This window comes from Siphateles boraxobius, unplaced genomic scaffold (assembly GCF_051911475.1).
Source record: "Siphateles boraxobius isolate OS27281-9 unplaced genomic scaffold, OSU_SipBor_1 5, whole genome shotgun sequence".
Taxonomy (NCBI): domain Eukaryota; kingdom Metazoa; phylum Chordata; class Actinopteri; order Cypriniformes; family Leuciscidae; genus Siphateles; species Siphateles boraxobius.
Window position 1 is genome coordinate 35,174,012 of NW_027509141.1, and position 14,085 is coordinate 35,188,096.

Consider the following 14,085-nt stretch of genomic DNA (forward strand, 5'->3'; position numbering starts at 1 on the left):
GGAATAAATTCATAAAGTCATTATCTGATTATAATCCCAAAGTCATGAGCACAACTGCATTAAACTCATGTTCGACTATAAAAGATGTTTCATTACTGTAAAGATAAAAGGGACTTATGAGACAGGCTGTAATCCTGATGATCAAGACAATGAAGGAATTAAGGGGATTATTTCTTTTATCTTTCTTAGCTTGATCCTGCAGGAACATTGGGATTTTTTAACAAGTATTGTTGGGTAAGAAGCTTCATGTAGACATAAGCTTGTCCACACTGAGAGAACAAGTTTTATTTGTATATATATATATATATATATATTTTTTTTTTTTGTGTGGGTAAATATTAAAAGTGTGTACTTCACTGGTGATAAAAAGTACAGCAGTTTTGATGTCACAGATTGCCTTTTCAGTGCACTGTTTGTGTTGTAATGCATGTAAGCATTAACATGTTTTTTCACCACCTCAAAAAAAATATTATTTCATCATTTATATCTAAAGAAAAACAAACAAATGCCTTTCGTTGTGCAAAGGATTGTGGATAATGTTGGCTCAAAAAGCATACGCTCCCCTCATAGTTTGATATTGTAAGCACTAATATTACTTTTGCACACTATTTGAGATGGATGATATGCAAATTGGCAACTAAAGACCTTAATTAGCTTGTTTAGTAAGTTTTGTATTAACCTCTTTTATATTTCATTGTCATTAATTGTTGTTGCATAACTTGCATGTTTATTTTATAGTTCACCGTTGCAGCACTTTGAGTGTAAGAAAGGTACAAATAAAATGTATTATTATTTTTATTAATGTTATTGGAATACTTTACAATAAGGTTTCATTCGTTAAATAAATTAGTTAACATGAACTTACAATGAACAATACTTCTACAGAATTTAGTAATCTGAATGTTTATCTCGTATACTAATACATTTTTAATATCAAAGATTAGTTAAAGGTGCAGTGTGTGATTTTTAGCGGCATCTAGTGGTGAGGTTACGAATTGCAACCAACAAAAGTTACGGTGGCCGACAGGAAAATATGTCATCGTCTGAGACAGCAGAGAGTAGCAGTTCAGCAATGAGGTTTCTTTACAAGAATAAATTAAGAAATTATGTTTACTTAATTATTCAGTTAAACTATGTTACTGCGAATATTATTGTTACTTGTTCATCATTGTGTCAGTGTTTTATTCGCTGAACTAAGCTTGCTTCCTTGCACGAAGAGCATCATAGTAACGAAACGTGTTTGTCATTTTAGGGCCACCGTAGAAACATGTCGGCGCATTTCAATGTAAGGGAACCCGCGGTGTGTGTAGACAGAAACTGCTCATTCTAAGGTAATACAAATATAACGGTTCATTAAGTAAGGTCTTTATACACCACTGAAAACTTATTTTTCAAGGTAGTGAGGAAACGCGCTCTGTAGCGCTGTGTGTTCGCTGTCGGCTACGCTAGAAACATGACCACACAATATGTAGACCTCCATAGAAGGGGGAGCCCGCGGTTATGGAGATATAAATGTCTCATTTTAAGGTAATAAAAACATAACGGTTCATTATGCAAGGTCTTTATACACCACTGAAAACATAGTTATGGATCTTATATTGCATTTCTGTCAATAGATACTCAGAAATATTTTATTTCTTTAATGCATTTTTATTAACTAACATTAACCAGGTTAATAAATACTTTAAGATATTATTGCTTATTGTTAATCCATGTTAGTTAATTCATTGATGTTAACAAATGAGACCTCATTGTAAAATGCTACCATTATTATTGTTGTTAAGACTCTGGAAGACCTCCTGATACCTGCTAAAAATCCTTGAGTTACGGTGAGAGTCGTGAACTTGCGTCATTGAGGCGCTGGCGTCGGTCCAGGGCTGGTAGGTGTGGATCTCACATCTCGACCTCTCGACCTCTCTGAGACCCGCTCATGTGAACTCCAGCGGAGGATGGCAGTGGCAGGGCACGTGAAGCGCTCTCAGAACATCACTACACTAATTGTTAGACTGGAAGTGCAGTCTGTGCCAAAGCAGTTCTTTCTGAACTCCACAATGTGCCAAGACCGATGGCAGCAGAACAAAAGGACTCTCTGACGCACTATCAGAACCAAAAACAAGCACAGTAAACTCATATTTCGGTTCACAATTCAAATAATAATCATTTAGATTCAAAAAGGATGCACTGCACTGGCGATGTCAAAGTCATGGGTTCATTTTCCAGGGAATGCGTGGATGTACACCTCGAATGCAAGTCACACAAGTCAAATTATTCAGCATGCTGTTAAATTAGCATCATTAAAGTCAGCATGATATCAAAATTCACCCTATTTTCTAAATGCATGTTATTGTAAACAGTTAATCTGCCCTAGTGCAAACTAAATATAGTAAAATGTATTTGAAATAATTATGAACGTATTAATATAAATACCCTGCAATTGTCTTTATGGTATACTAAATTTGTATACTTAAAATCTGCTAAATTGGAACAACTAATTTTGTACTTAGTATGCTTTAGTTATCCAGAAATATTCTGAGGTTCAACTAAAGATAAACTGAGGTATATTTGATTCTGCTAAAATGCAACCATTGCAAGAAAACTTCATACTCTTTAAATATCTTGCATTTAAAGATTGATATTATACTATCTAATACTACATTAACGTGATGTTTGTCAGTCGTAATAGTGTTAAGTAAAAGTGTTTTAAATAACCCAGGTTTGTATTTATCATAAAAAGTATTGCTTGTTTCACAGCTATAGAGATATTTTTAACCATGTTCATACAAAATGTACATGCAATCCAAATAAATTTAGGCCCAAGTGTTTTTTTTTTTTTTTGAGTGTAGTAGCAATGGTAATTGTTTAATCTCACTAAAGAAATCATGACTTGGAGGATGTGTTTCATCCATATGCCTCATTATCATAAAGGAAGTGGGCATGAAGCCGTCTGCACCATGTGCTCCTGATCGTGAAGAAACCTTTGTATGTAAAAGATGGCAAGATTAGCATGCAACATTATAATGAGTCCATTGTGGAAAGACAACAATGAGAACTTTCATCTGACAGCATGAACCCGGGCCGGCAGAACCTCTGAGAAGATCCGATCCACGCAAACATGTCAGACAAGAAGAGATTAGGAAAGTACATGATCAAAGACACATTCCTCCCGCAGAACTGGGCTTGAATCCGTCAGGACACACACATCCCAGATCACACACTTAAATGGATATCTTTTATATAATGATGTTGTCTTGTGTAATGCAATTTTGTCTCAGTGAAGGGTCATGTTGAACACACTCGTCACTTTCACCGTACAGTGTATTAACATTGTTTCTTTCAAGTTATGCTGCAGAACAAGATGAAAAGTTGTTGTCCCTTCTAAGATACAATAGTTGAAGTAGACGAAATTATACTGCACATTTCATCATCATATAATCAAATCTACATCTGTTTGTCTATAAATCTCATTATAATTGATATTTTTACTAAATGTTTTATAAATTGAAAATATATGCAGGGGAATTGAAATGTCTGAGAAGAACATGGAAAATCTAATTTAAACTTGGAAATTATATAAATGGAATACATATATAACATTTATATGAAAAATGTTTCTATATATATATATATATATATATGCAATTTAATGCGATTTTTTTTACTAGTTTCAGACCATTGTACCTCACTGCATGTGAATTTAGTTTAAGCATTTTAAAATATTATTTCTTATTTATGATCCTCTCAAGCAATATTGTCATAAACATATTTGCTTTAAAATTGACAAATTAAAGCCAATTTCACAAAGTTGAATACAAAATGAAAACCTCCATCTCTCCACACATGACAAAAACATTCAGCTGATTTATTGACTGATCATCACAACTTTGGTACTTCGACACATCAGAGAACACAAGATATAATCTCTCATTCACTCGCTCTCTTTTAAAATATAAAAACAGACAAACTGACAAGCTTGCGGCTGGTTTTTCTGGCAATATTTGGATAATTAGCATAAAATTGTCTTGATATATATAAATGACCTCATAGTCATAAAAGTGCACTTTCTTGGAAAGTTTGCATATTTCATTTTCAAGATTAGTAAATGTTTCTCATTAGAATCATATTCACATGTGCAGATCTGGGTGTCAAACGAGCTAATAACATGATTCATAAATAGCTTGCAACAGTACTGATGATTTATAATCAAAATTAAGGGTAACACTTTACAATAAGGTTCCGTTTGTTAACATTAATTAACTACATTTAGCATGAATTGTTAATTTCAACATTTACTAATACATTATTAAAATCAAAAGTTAATATTATATAGACCTGAGCTGGCATGAACTAACAATGAATACTTGTATTTTTTCATTAACTAGCATTAACAAAGATTAATGCAAATGTACTTCTCATTGTGTTAGGTGATGTTATTAAATAATAGGACCTTACTGTAAAGGGTTACCAATCTGATAAAAAAAAAAGTAGCAGCATTTATTTACAATCAACTCATATATCATATCTGATCAATAGAGACCATTGGATAATTATCAGTGCAGAAAAACATTAGTTAACGCAAAACTGTGCCATATTTGTTAAATATCTCACACACATTCTGTCCTGCGTGATGGAGATCGTTCTGGACGCGTAATTCGCGCTCTGTTTAGCGGTATAGACTGGTGTAATGGGCATGTTTCCTCTCGCAGATACAAGCAAGAGGTGATCAACAGGAAACCGGCCACCACATGCAAACACCCAGCGGTCCATCCGAAGAACAGCGCGTCTCCAAACTCCCAGCGAGGAACCACGCTCGGCACGCTCTCGTCGAAGAAGCGCAGGACCGTCAGGTGCGCCACGTACGACACGGGCACGAGCCCGAGCACTCCTGCAACCAAGCCAAAGATCCCGCCGAGCATTTTCATGGTCCGCTTGGCCTCGAAGTTCTCAGTGCGTCTGCAGCTGTTCACCAGGTGGATCCCCGGGATGGAGAAGGACAGGCCGATTAAGCCTGCAACCACCGTTGCGCACATCAGGATTCTGGCTAGGCGAATATCAGGAGGGAGACCCAGCAGACTGTCGTACGGCCTGCACTCGGTGACCCCGAGATCCTGCACCACACATGTTCCCCACAACCCCAGCTCGAAGCTCTCCGTGGGCAGGAGCTCCGTGGAGAGCGTGAGCCAGCGGGGCATGGCGGTGGTGAGAAGCGAACACAAGCAGGCGGCCAGCGAGAAACACACACCCAGCAGCTCCAGAACACACACTCCAGGGTCCATGACCACCTCTCCTCCTCTTCCTCCTCTTCCTCTACTAGTCAGTGACTGAGGAGTGGCATGAGTGTTTGCTGAGGAGTCGCCGCGCGTCATCTCTCGCGTCGGGTGGGCAGAAGCGCGTCTCTCTCTCTCTCTCTCTCTCTCTCTCTCTCTCTCAGCACAACAACATCAGTCACATGTGCAGATCATCTGAACACACACACTCTGGCTCAGAGATTCAGTGCGTCAACTGATGTTTTGCACCGATAATAAGTCAGTGACCTCTAATAATTTGAGTGGATTGGATTAGATTAGTACATCATTCATTTGGTAACACTTATAAAGTCATATTAGTTAATGAAAAAATGCTGGGTTGTTTTAACACAATTGTGGGTCAAATATGGACAAACCCAAACATTGGGTTAAAAATGTAAAACTGAGGTTGATATCACAAATAAATGAGCTTTCAGTGAGATTGTGTGTGGCTGCAGTACCAAACGCTTCCACTAGATGAAATTCACTTCACAGTCGTTTCCAATGCGCTCATTTTTGACCGCAGACAATACAAGTTTGACTACTTTTTTTCAGGATAGTTTAATCTTTTCAAATCAGCTCCATGATTTTTGTGTTCATATAGCAAGTGTCTAATGTGAGTGTCTATTATCTAATTTAACAAGTTTTGTACCATTCCAATGAAGTAAAAGATAAAATATTTTGGCCAAAAATTTGAGCACCGCAGAGGGTTAAATAACATTACTAACAATTAACTAACAATGATCAATAGGAAATTTGTTACAGTTATTATAGTCTTTGTTAACGTTAGTTAATAAAAACACAATTGTTCATTAGTTAATGTCAGCTCAGGGCCATTAAATAATATTGACACTTTTGATTTTATGGTATTAACTTTATTATGATTAATACATGATTTAGAATATTGTTTTATTGTTAGTTCATGTTAAATGTAGTTAATTAATGTTAACAAAAGGAACAGTATTGTAAAGTATTACTCTTAATTTTGATTATAAATCATCAGTAGCTAATGTTGTAAGCTATTTATGAATAGTGTTATTAGATCATTAGACACCCAGATCTGCACATGTGAATGTGATTCTAATGAGAAACAGTTTACTAATCATGAAAATGAAATCTAACTTTCCAAGAAAGTGCACTTTTATGCATTAGGGGTTCAATCTTCAGCTATAGCTGGCAGGAGCCGCCACTGGCATGTCACGTGACCTGTCTGTGACAGTCTGATTCTGGCATGTCACGTGACCTGTCTGTGGCAGTCTGATTCTGGCATGTCACGTGACCTGTCTGTGGCAGTCTGATTCTGGCATGTCACGTGACCTGCCTGTGGCAGTCTGATTCTGGCATGTCACGTGACCTGTCTGTGGCAGTCTGATTCTGGCATGTCACGTGACCTGTCTGTGGCAGTCTGATTCTGGCATGTAACGTGACCTGCCTGTGGCAGTCTGATTCTGGCATGTCACGTGACCTGTCTGTGGCAGTCTGATTCTGGCATGTCACGTGACCTGTCTGTGGCAGTCTGATTCTGGCATGTCACGTGACCTGCCTGTGGCAGTCTGATTCTGGCATGTCACGTGACCTGTCTGTGACAGTCTGATTCTGGCATGTCACGTGACCTGTCTGTGGCAGTCTGATTCTGGCATGTCACGTGACCTGTCTGTGGCAGTCTGATTCTGGCATGTCACGTGACCTGTCTGTGGCAGTCTGATTCTGGCATGTCACGTGACCTGTCTGTGGCAGTCTGATTTTGGCATGTCACGTGACCTGTCTGTGGCAGTCTGATTCTGGCATGTCACGTGACCTGTCTGTGGCAGTCTGATTCTGGCATGGCATGTCACGTGACCTGTCTGTGGCAGTCTGATTCTGGCATGTCACGTGACCTGTCTGTGGCAGTCTGATTCTGGCATGTCACGTGACCTGTCTGTGGCAGTCTGATTCTGGCATGTCAAGTGACCTGTCTGTGGCAGTCTGATTCTGGCATGTCACGTGACCTGTCTGTGGCAGTCTGATTCTGGCATGTCACGTGACCTGTCTGTGGCAGTCTGATTCTGGCATGTCACGTGACCTGTCTGTGGCAGTCTGATTCTGGCATGTCACGTGACCTGTCTGTGGCAGTCTGATTCTGGCATGTCACGTGACCTGTCTGTGACAGTCTGATTCTGGCATGTCACGTGACCTGTCTGTGGCAGTCTGATTCTGGCATGTCACGTGACCTGTCTGTGGCAGTCTGATTCTGGCATGTCACGTGACCTGTCTGTGGCAGTCTGATTCTGGCATGTCACGTGACCTGTCTGTGACAGTCTGATTCTGGCATGTCACGTGACCTGTCTGTGACAGTCTGATTCTGGCATGTCACGTGACCTGTCTGTGGCAGTCTGATTCTGGCATGTCACGTGACCTGTCTGTGGCAGTCTGATTCTGGCATGTCACGTGACCTGTCTGTGGCAGTCTGATTCTGGCATGTCACGTGACCTGTCTGTGGCAGTCTGATTCTGGCATGTCAAGTGACCTGTCTGTGGCAGTCTGATTCTGGCATGTCACGTGACCTGTCTGTGGCAGTCTGATTCTGGCATGTCACGTGACCTGTCTGTGGCAGTCTGATTCTGGCATTGTCACGTGACCCGTCTGTGACAGTCTGATTCTGGCATGTCACGTGACCTGTCTGTGGCAGTCTGATTCTGGCATGTCACGTGACCCGTCTGTGACAGTCTGATTCTGGCATGTCACGTGACCTGTCTGTGGCAGTCTGATTCTGGCATGTCACGTGACCTGCCTGTGGCAGTCTGATTCTGGCATGTCACGTGACCTGTCTGTGGCAGTCTGATTCTGGCATGTCACGTGACCTGTCTGTGGCAGTCTGATTCTGGCATGTCACGTGACCTGCCTGTGGCAGTCTGATTCTGGCATGTCACGTGACCTGCCTGTGGCAGTCTGATTCTGGCATGTCACGTGACCCGTCTGTGGCAGTCTGATTCTGGCATGTCACGTGACCTGTCTGTGGCAGTCTGATTCTGGCATGTCACGTGACCCGTCTGTGGCAGTCTGATTCTGGCATGTCACGTGACCTGTCTGTGGCAGTCTGATTCTGGCATGTCACGTGACCCGTCTGTGGCAGTCTGATTCTGGCATGTCACGTGACCTGCCTGTGGCAGTCTGATTCTGGCATGTCACGTGACCTGTCTGTGACAGTCTGATTCTGGCATGTCACGTGACCTGTCTGTGGCAGTCTGATTCTGGCATGTCACGTGACCTGTCTGTGGCAGTCTGATTCTGGCATGTCACGTGACCTGTCTGTGGCAGTCTGATTCTGGCATGTCACGTGACCTGTCTGTGGCAGTCTGATTCTGGCATGTCACGTGACCTGTCAGTATGGTCGGCAGTCTGCCTTGGCAAGTTTCAGAAACCGTTTATTTTTGGCAGTTTTTGTGTTTTGTGTTCCTTCCTCTCTAGCTCATTTGATATGCATCTGTTGATATCAGGGGCGTCAGTTTGTGTTGAAAAGTGGTGGGGACAAAAGATCAGATGAAAAAAACATTACAGCAGGACGGGAAAAAATATTGAGTACGACGCATCATAAATGGGCATAGCGTAGGCCAGTCAACAACACGAAAATACTCATAAAACCCTCAACAATGTCGACTGCACATGTAACAGTCCCTGCAACACCAGCTCAACCAATCAGTGCCAAAGAACCATACTGTGGTAACGCTTGTCCGCTTGTCCGGGACAAGTGGATTTTTTGAAGGGACAAGTAAAAGAGAATTTTACTTGCCCGACCGGACAAGTAGCCTGATTAGAACATCAATAACAAAAATAAACAAATAACTAGGGAATCACTAATCCGAGAGAATGATTCTGATTTTATTACATTTATTGGAAGTTGAGATCGATTGTGGATAATGTATATTACTGACGGTAAGGTTGCGGTGTTGACGCTCGCGCAGCCTCTCGAGGAGAAATCTACACAAACGAGCGCAGCACACACACACTCAGTAACAACACACTGCCTATACAAAATCTAAATGTGGAGTTTTTATATTTTTAACATAAGCAACCTCAATTATTTTTCCTGAATACCATCACGATTGAAAATATGACATTGATTTCCTACAACAGTTCAATAAATAGTTAAAATGACATCTTAGATGAAATATTCCCTATTTTTGTTCTGTTTCAGCAGCGAAAATAGTTCCAAACAAAAATCACAGCAGAACCACGGCGCATCTCACAGGAACACGAATGATTCAGCATTTTGAACGAATCGGTTGAGTCAAAGATTCAATGACCCATTCATAAATATCTTGCTGCGTCCCAATTCGCATACTATCCGTCCAAAATAGTATTCGAAATTAGAATTAGTACATCCACTAGTGTAGCCAGAAAAGCGTCTCTGGGTGTGCATAAGAAATATTGGGTGTGCCACATATATTGTCAAATTAATGTGCAAAAAAACTCGGACCCGGCTTATCACTAACATTACAGAATAGACTGGGCTGATGTGTAAAACTGGCTTGCCACATAAATATAATACTAGGCCTACAGTATATAAAATATAACTCAGGGCTCAACATTAAGGCTTTACATGTGCTTGTCCTTCGAACAAGTAAATCGGCCATTCTCTTGTCCAAGTAAAAATCCAGAAATCGGTTTAAATGTATGCTTCATCTTTCATTTTAACATCTTTCAATCGTCCAAATTAAATTCTTAGATTTGATCAATAAATTCAATTGAAATAATAAGACACTGCTGTCACCAATCAAATTAATTAATTTACACTGAAAAATTACAACTGCATTAAATAATGTTATGAGATTGTTTTAAATATTTTTTGAAGATACAAATATCCCATATTGGAAAGAATGATAGCCTACTTTTAAACTCGAAACTAAATCACCAGTAGGGGGCGACAGGTGACCGTCTTAATGAGTGAGTTATTGAGTCATTTATTCAAATGATTCGTTCAAACGGCTGAATCATTCAGGAATGAGATAGTTATTTAATGGGTCAATGAATCTTTGACTCAATCGATTCATTCAAAGCGCTGAATCATTCAGTAATGCGGTTATGTTTTCCGGTGAGCTGCGCTGTGGTTCTGCTGTTATCTTTGTTTTGAACTATTTTCGCTGCTCAAATAGAACAAAAACAGTCAATATTGTGTCTAAAATGTAAGTGACTTGATATTAATTACTTGTTTATTGAACTGCCATATGAAATCAGTGTCATATTTTCAATCGTGATGGTTTTCACCACTCTTGGTCACTGTGATGTTGCTTAACTGTATCATATCATATGTTATAAATATAAAAACTCCACATTAATTTTTTCAACCGCTCTATGTTCATAAAGTTTATTTGTGTGATCTGAGCTCATTTGTTTCCATTTCTCCTCATATGGCTGCGCGAGCCTCAACATCACAACCGTATTACCAGTCAGCGGCTGTTTACGGATTGGTTGGCACTTGGCAGTCAGAATGTAGGCAGATATTTTTTTAACGATAATTATTTAAAAATTAAAATACATTTTAAATGTACAAATATTTTAAGTAAACAACAATAGTCCAAGTTTAGGAAACAGTTTTATTAAAACTTTAAAAAAATTTCTGCATCTATTTTAGGTGTGCCAGCTGCCACTGTGGGTGGCACCGGCACACCCTGGCACACCCGTGGCTACGCCAGTGAGTACATCCCAAATCGTAGTATGTTGAAATGAGTGTTCCAAACATACCCGGATGGTCTACTTTTTCCGGTCAGAATCAGAAGTGCAGATCGATGCGCACTCTAACGGCTGATAGTGCCCACAACCCATCGCGCGTTGGACGAGGATTCGATTAGAACTACAAACACGAGTGAAAGGTGTTAAAAAACTACAGACATGGAGGACGCGCGAGTCCGGTGGTTATGTAGAAAGGTTTAGATAAAGGGGTTTGAGTGGGTAATTATCAGTATCTAACATGACGAAAAATTATTTATTCAATGTTGTCTACATTATATTGCATCTGCAGCAGCATTGTGAACTTTTGTAAAGATACATTTAGCCATTTACTTTAAAATGCATCATTACATTCAAATTGCAAACACATGAGGAGAGTCACCGCATTAATGACCCACGGCTGCAGACCAAGGTGCCACAACACTTCTCTCCGAAACGGTAGGAAATTAAATTAGATTGAATGGAGGATTTTAACTGTGACAAGATGATTGACAGGGCAGTTTACGGTGGCTGGACGCACGCGATAGAGCTGTCCGTTAAAGATGACGAAGTAGTATGTCCCAAAGCTTGCCTACTCTTTTGCTACACAATCAAAAGTATGTACTTTTTCTTCACAAAAAGAGTACATTCTTTTAGGTCGTAGTATAAGTAGGCGAATCGGGACGCAGCCTCTGTCTCATTCTTGAATGAATCAGCCGTTTGAATGAATCAATGACTCACTCATTCACCCTCTGGGGTTCTTCGAACCAAATGGTCCCGAAGAATTTAAATAAAAAAATGTGTAAAATCATAGCTTCATCGGAATGGTCCGAAATTTGGTGACTTTGTTGGTACTTGGTATATGAACACCCCAAAAAATTGGGGACAGGATTTGAATAGTCTAAGTGGTTGTAAAAAAAACGGTCACACTCAGGGCCTTCGGGTCCAAATGGTCCCGCCATAGGAAATGAAAGGGAAATTGGCAAAAATGTGACAATACAGAGTTTTTTTGTGCGTACAATCTACAAATCAGCCACGATCCAGAAAAAAAGCACACAACAGTGAAGAGGTGAATCTATAAAACATCAAGAGTGCAAAACAGACACATCCACACACACACACACACACACACACACACACACACACACACACACACACACACACACACACACACACACACACACACACACACACTTTTATACATAAACAAACGAATAAATTCAGATTACATATGGGTTTTGCATTTTTAAAATGCTCAGTTTGTCCACCAGATGGCATCCATCTAATTTCAAAAATTGCTTTTATGAGGTCTAGGCTTGACTCTAAAATGAAATACAGCTTTAAAAAAAATTTAAAAAAAATATTTTTTTATTTTCTATTATATTCAATGGGGGGAAAATGGGGGGAAAATGGGTCATATTTATTGCATAAATATTAATTATAAATCTTAAATTATCTCAAAACACCAAAAAAGAAAAGAAAAAATATTATAAAAAACAAGTAAAAAAAAAAAATATGATTTTCTTTTAATAAATATGAATCAAACCCTTCCGGACCATTTGGTCCCGAAGACCCTGAGTGTGACCCTGAAATGAAGGACCCCTGTCGCCTGCACCACCTACTGGCGGTTTAGTGTTATGTTTAAAAGTAGTATCATTCTTTCCAACGTTTCTTATTTGTATATTTAAATCAATTTCATAACATTATTTTATGCGATTGTAATTGTTCCGTGTAAATGATTTAATTTGATCAGCCCTACCTAGGGTAACAACCCTATAGTGTTTTATTATTCTAAATAATTGAATTTATTGATCAAATTAAGGAATTTAAAATGAAAGACGAAGCATACATTTAATAAGATTGGGGGAGGAGATGCCCTTTAAAGGTGCAGATATTAAAATAAGCCGATTTATATATCAAAGCTGATTGAACACTGATGAGAATATTGTTTCACAATAAATTAACAAAAAAAAAACAAACAAAAAAAATCCGGACAAGCAACTTTTTTTACTCGGACAAGTGAATGACAGATTTACTTGTCCGAAGGACAAGCACATGAAAAGGCTTAATGTCTAATGTAGAAAACAGCAGCGTGTTAAGTCAATTACAATGAAATTCATTAGGCTACATATAAAAGAAAACACACCATAAGCATACAACGCAACATATCTGCATCAAATAACACCAGATAAAATTAAAACAATGTGGGATTTGCAACCCACATAGAATGTAGTGCCTGTTTGTCATGAGAGAGAATGGATAACTTGGACAAGAAGAAACTGTGTCAAGAATTTGTAGAAAAAGTTACTGTTTGGCGCATACACGTTTTTGGGTCATTTTAGAATCAGTAATAGTTTATTTTGTTTAAGTTACTTTTTTTGGACAATGTACATTGTTTCTTTCTGTATCTAAACTGCATTGGATGTTTTATTTTGTGCAAACAATCCTTTAACATTTCTTGGTTTGCTTGATTTTTCAGAACATTTTAACCAAATGCTTTCAAAAAGTGGTGGGGACAAAATCAGCCATTTCAAAAAGTGTCCCCAGCGTCCCCAGTGTAAATGACACCTATGGTTGATATGATTATGTTCTTTTGTATTATATGATGTTTTGGGACGGTTATCACAATTAAAGCAGTCAAAGAAAGATGTAAGAAAGATGATATTTTATTATATGTTAGTGAGAGACATATAGAGAATTGATTACGTTTTCCTAATTCATGTTCTTCTTGGTCTTATTAGTTTATTTTAAAATGAACAATTCATGTGCGCAGGATAGAGAAGGAAAAACTATAAGGAAAAGATCCACCTAAACAACATTTAATTTTCAAAAATAATAATAATGATAAAAAAATAATAAAAAAATGTATGGTTCAAACTAATAAAAACAGTATAACAACAACAACAAATATCAAAAAACAGAGATAGAAATTTAGGAGGATGAAAATATGAAAATTGATGACTGAGTTAAATGACAATGAAACTGTGAATTTACTTTAAAATAAGTATTAAATTGGTCAGGAATATTCCCTTAACTTTAATATAGGCCTACATATATATTATAAACGAAAAAACATATTTGAAAAATATTAATGTCATAAATAGTAAGAATCTGAAGA

General features: G+C 38.5%; 1 protein-coding gene across 1 annotated transcript; it reads right to left on the bottom strand.

The window, feature by feature from the left end:
• Positions 1 to 4,597: 4,597 nt before the first annotated feature.
• On the bottom strand, positions 4,598 to 5,338 carry LOC143712149 (claudin-24-like). The gene has a single exon (XM_077204349.1). The coding sequence runs from the start codon at positions 5,271 to 5,273 to the stop codon at positions 4,602 to 4,604; it is 672 nt and encodes a 223-aa protein (XP_077060464.1). The 5' UTR covers positions 5,274 to 5,338; the 3' UTR covers positions 4,598 to 4,601.
• Between the last annotated feature and the right edge of the window lie 8,747 nt (positions 5,339 to 14,085).

Coding starts and splice junctions, on each gene's coding strand:
- LOC143712149 (XM_077204349.1), bottom strand. CDS start 5,273: ATGGACCCTGGAGTGTGTGTTCTGGAGCTGCTGGGTGTGTGTTTCTCG.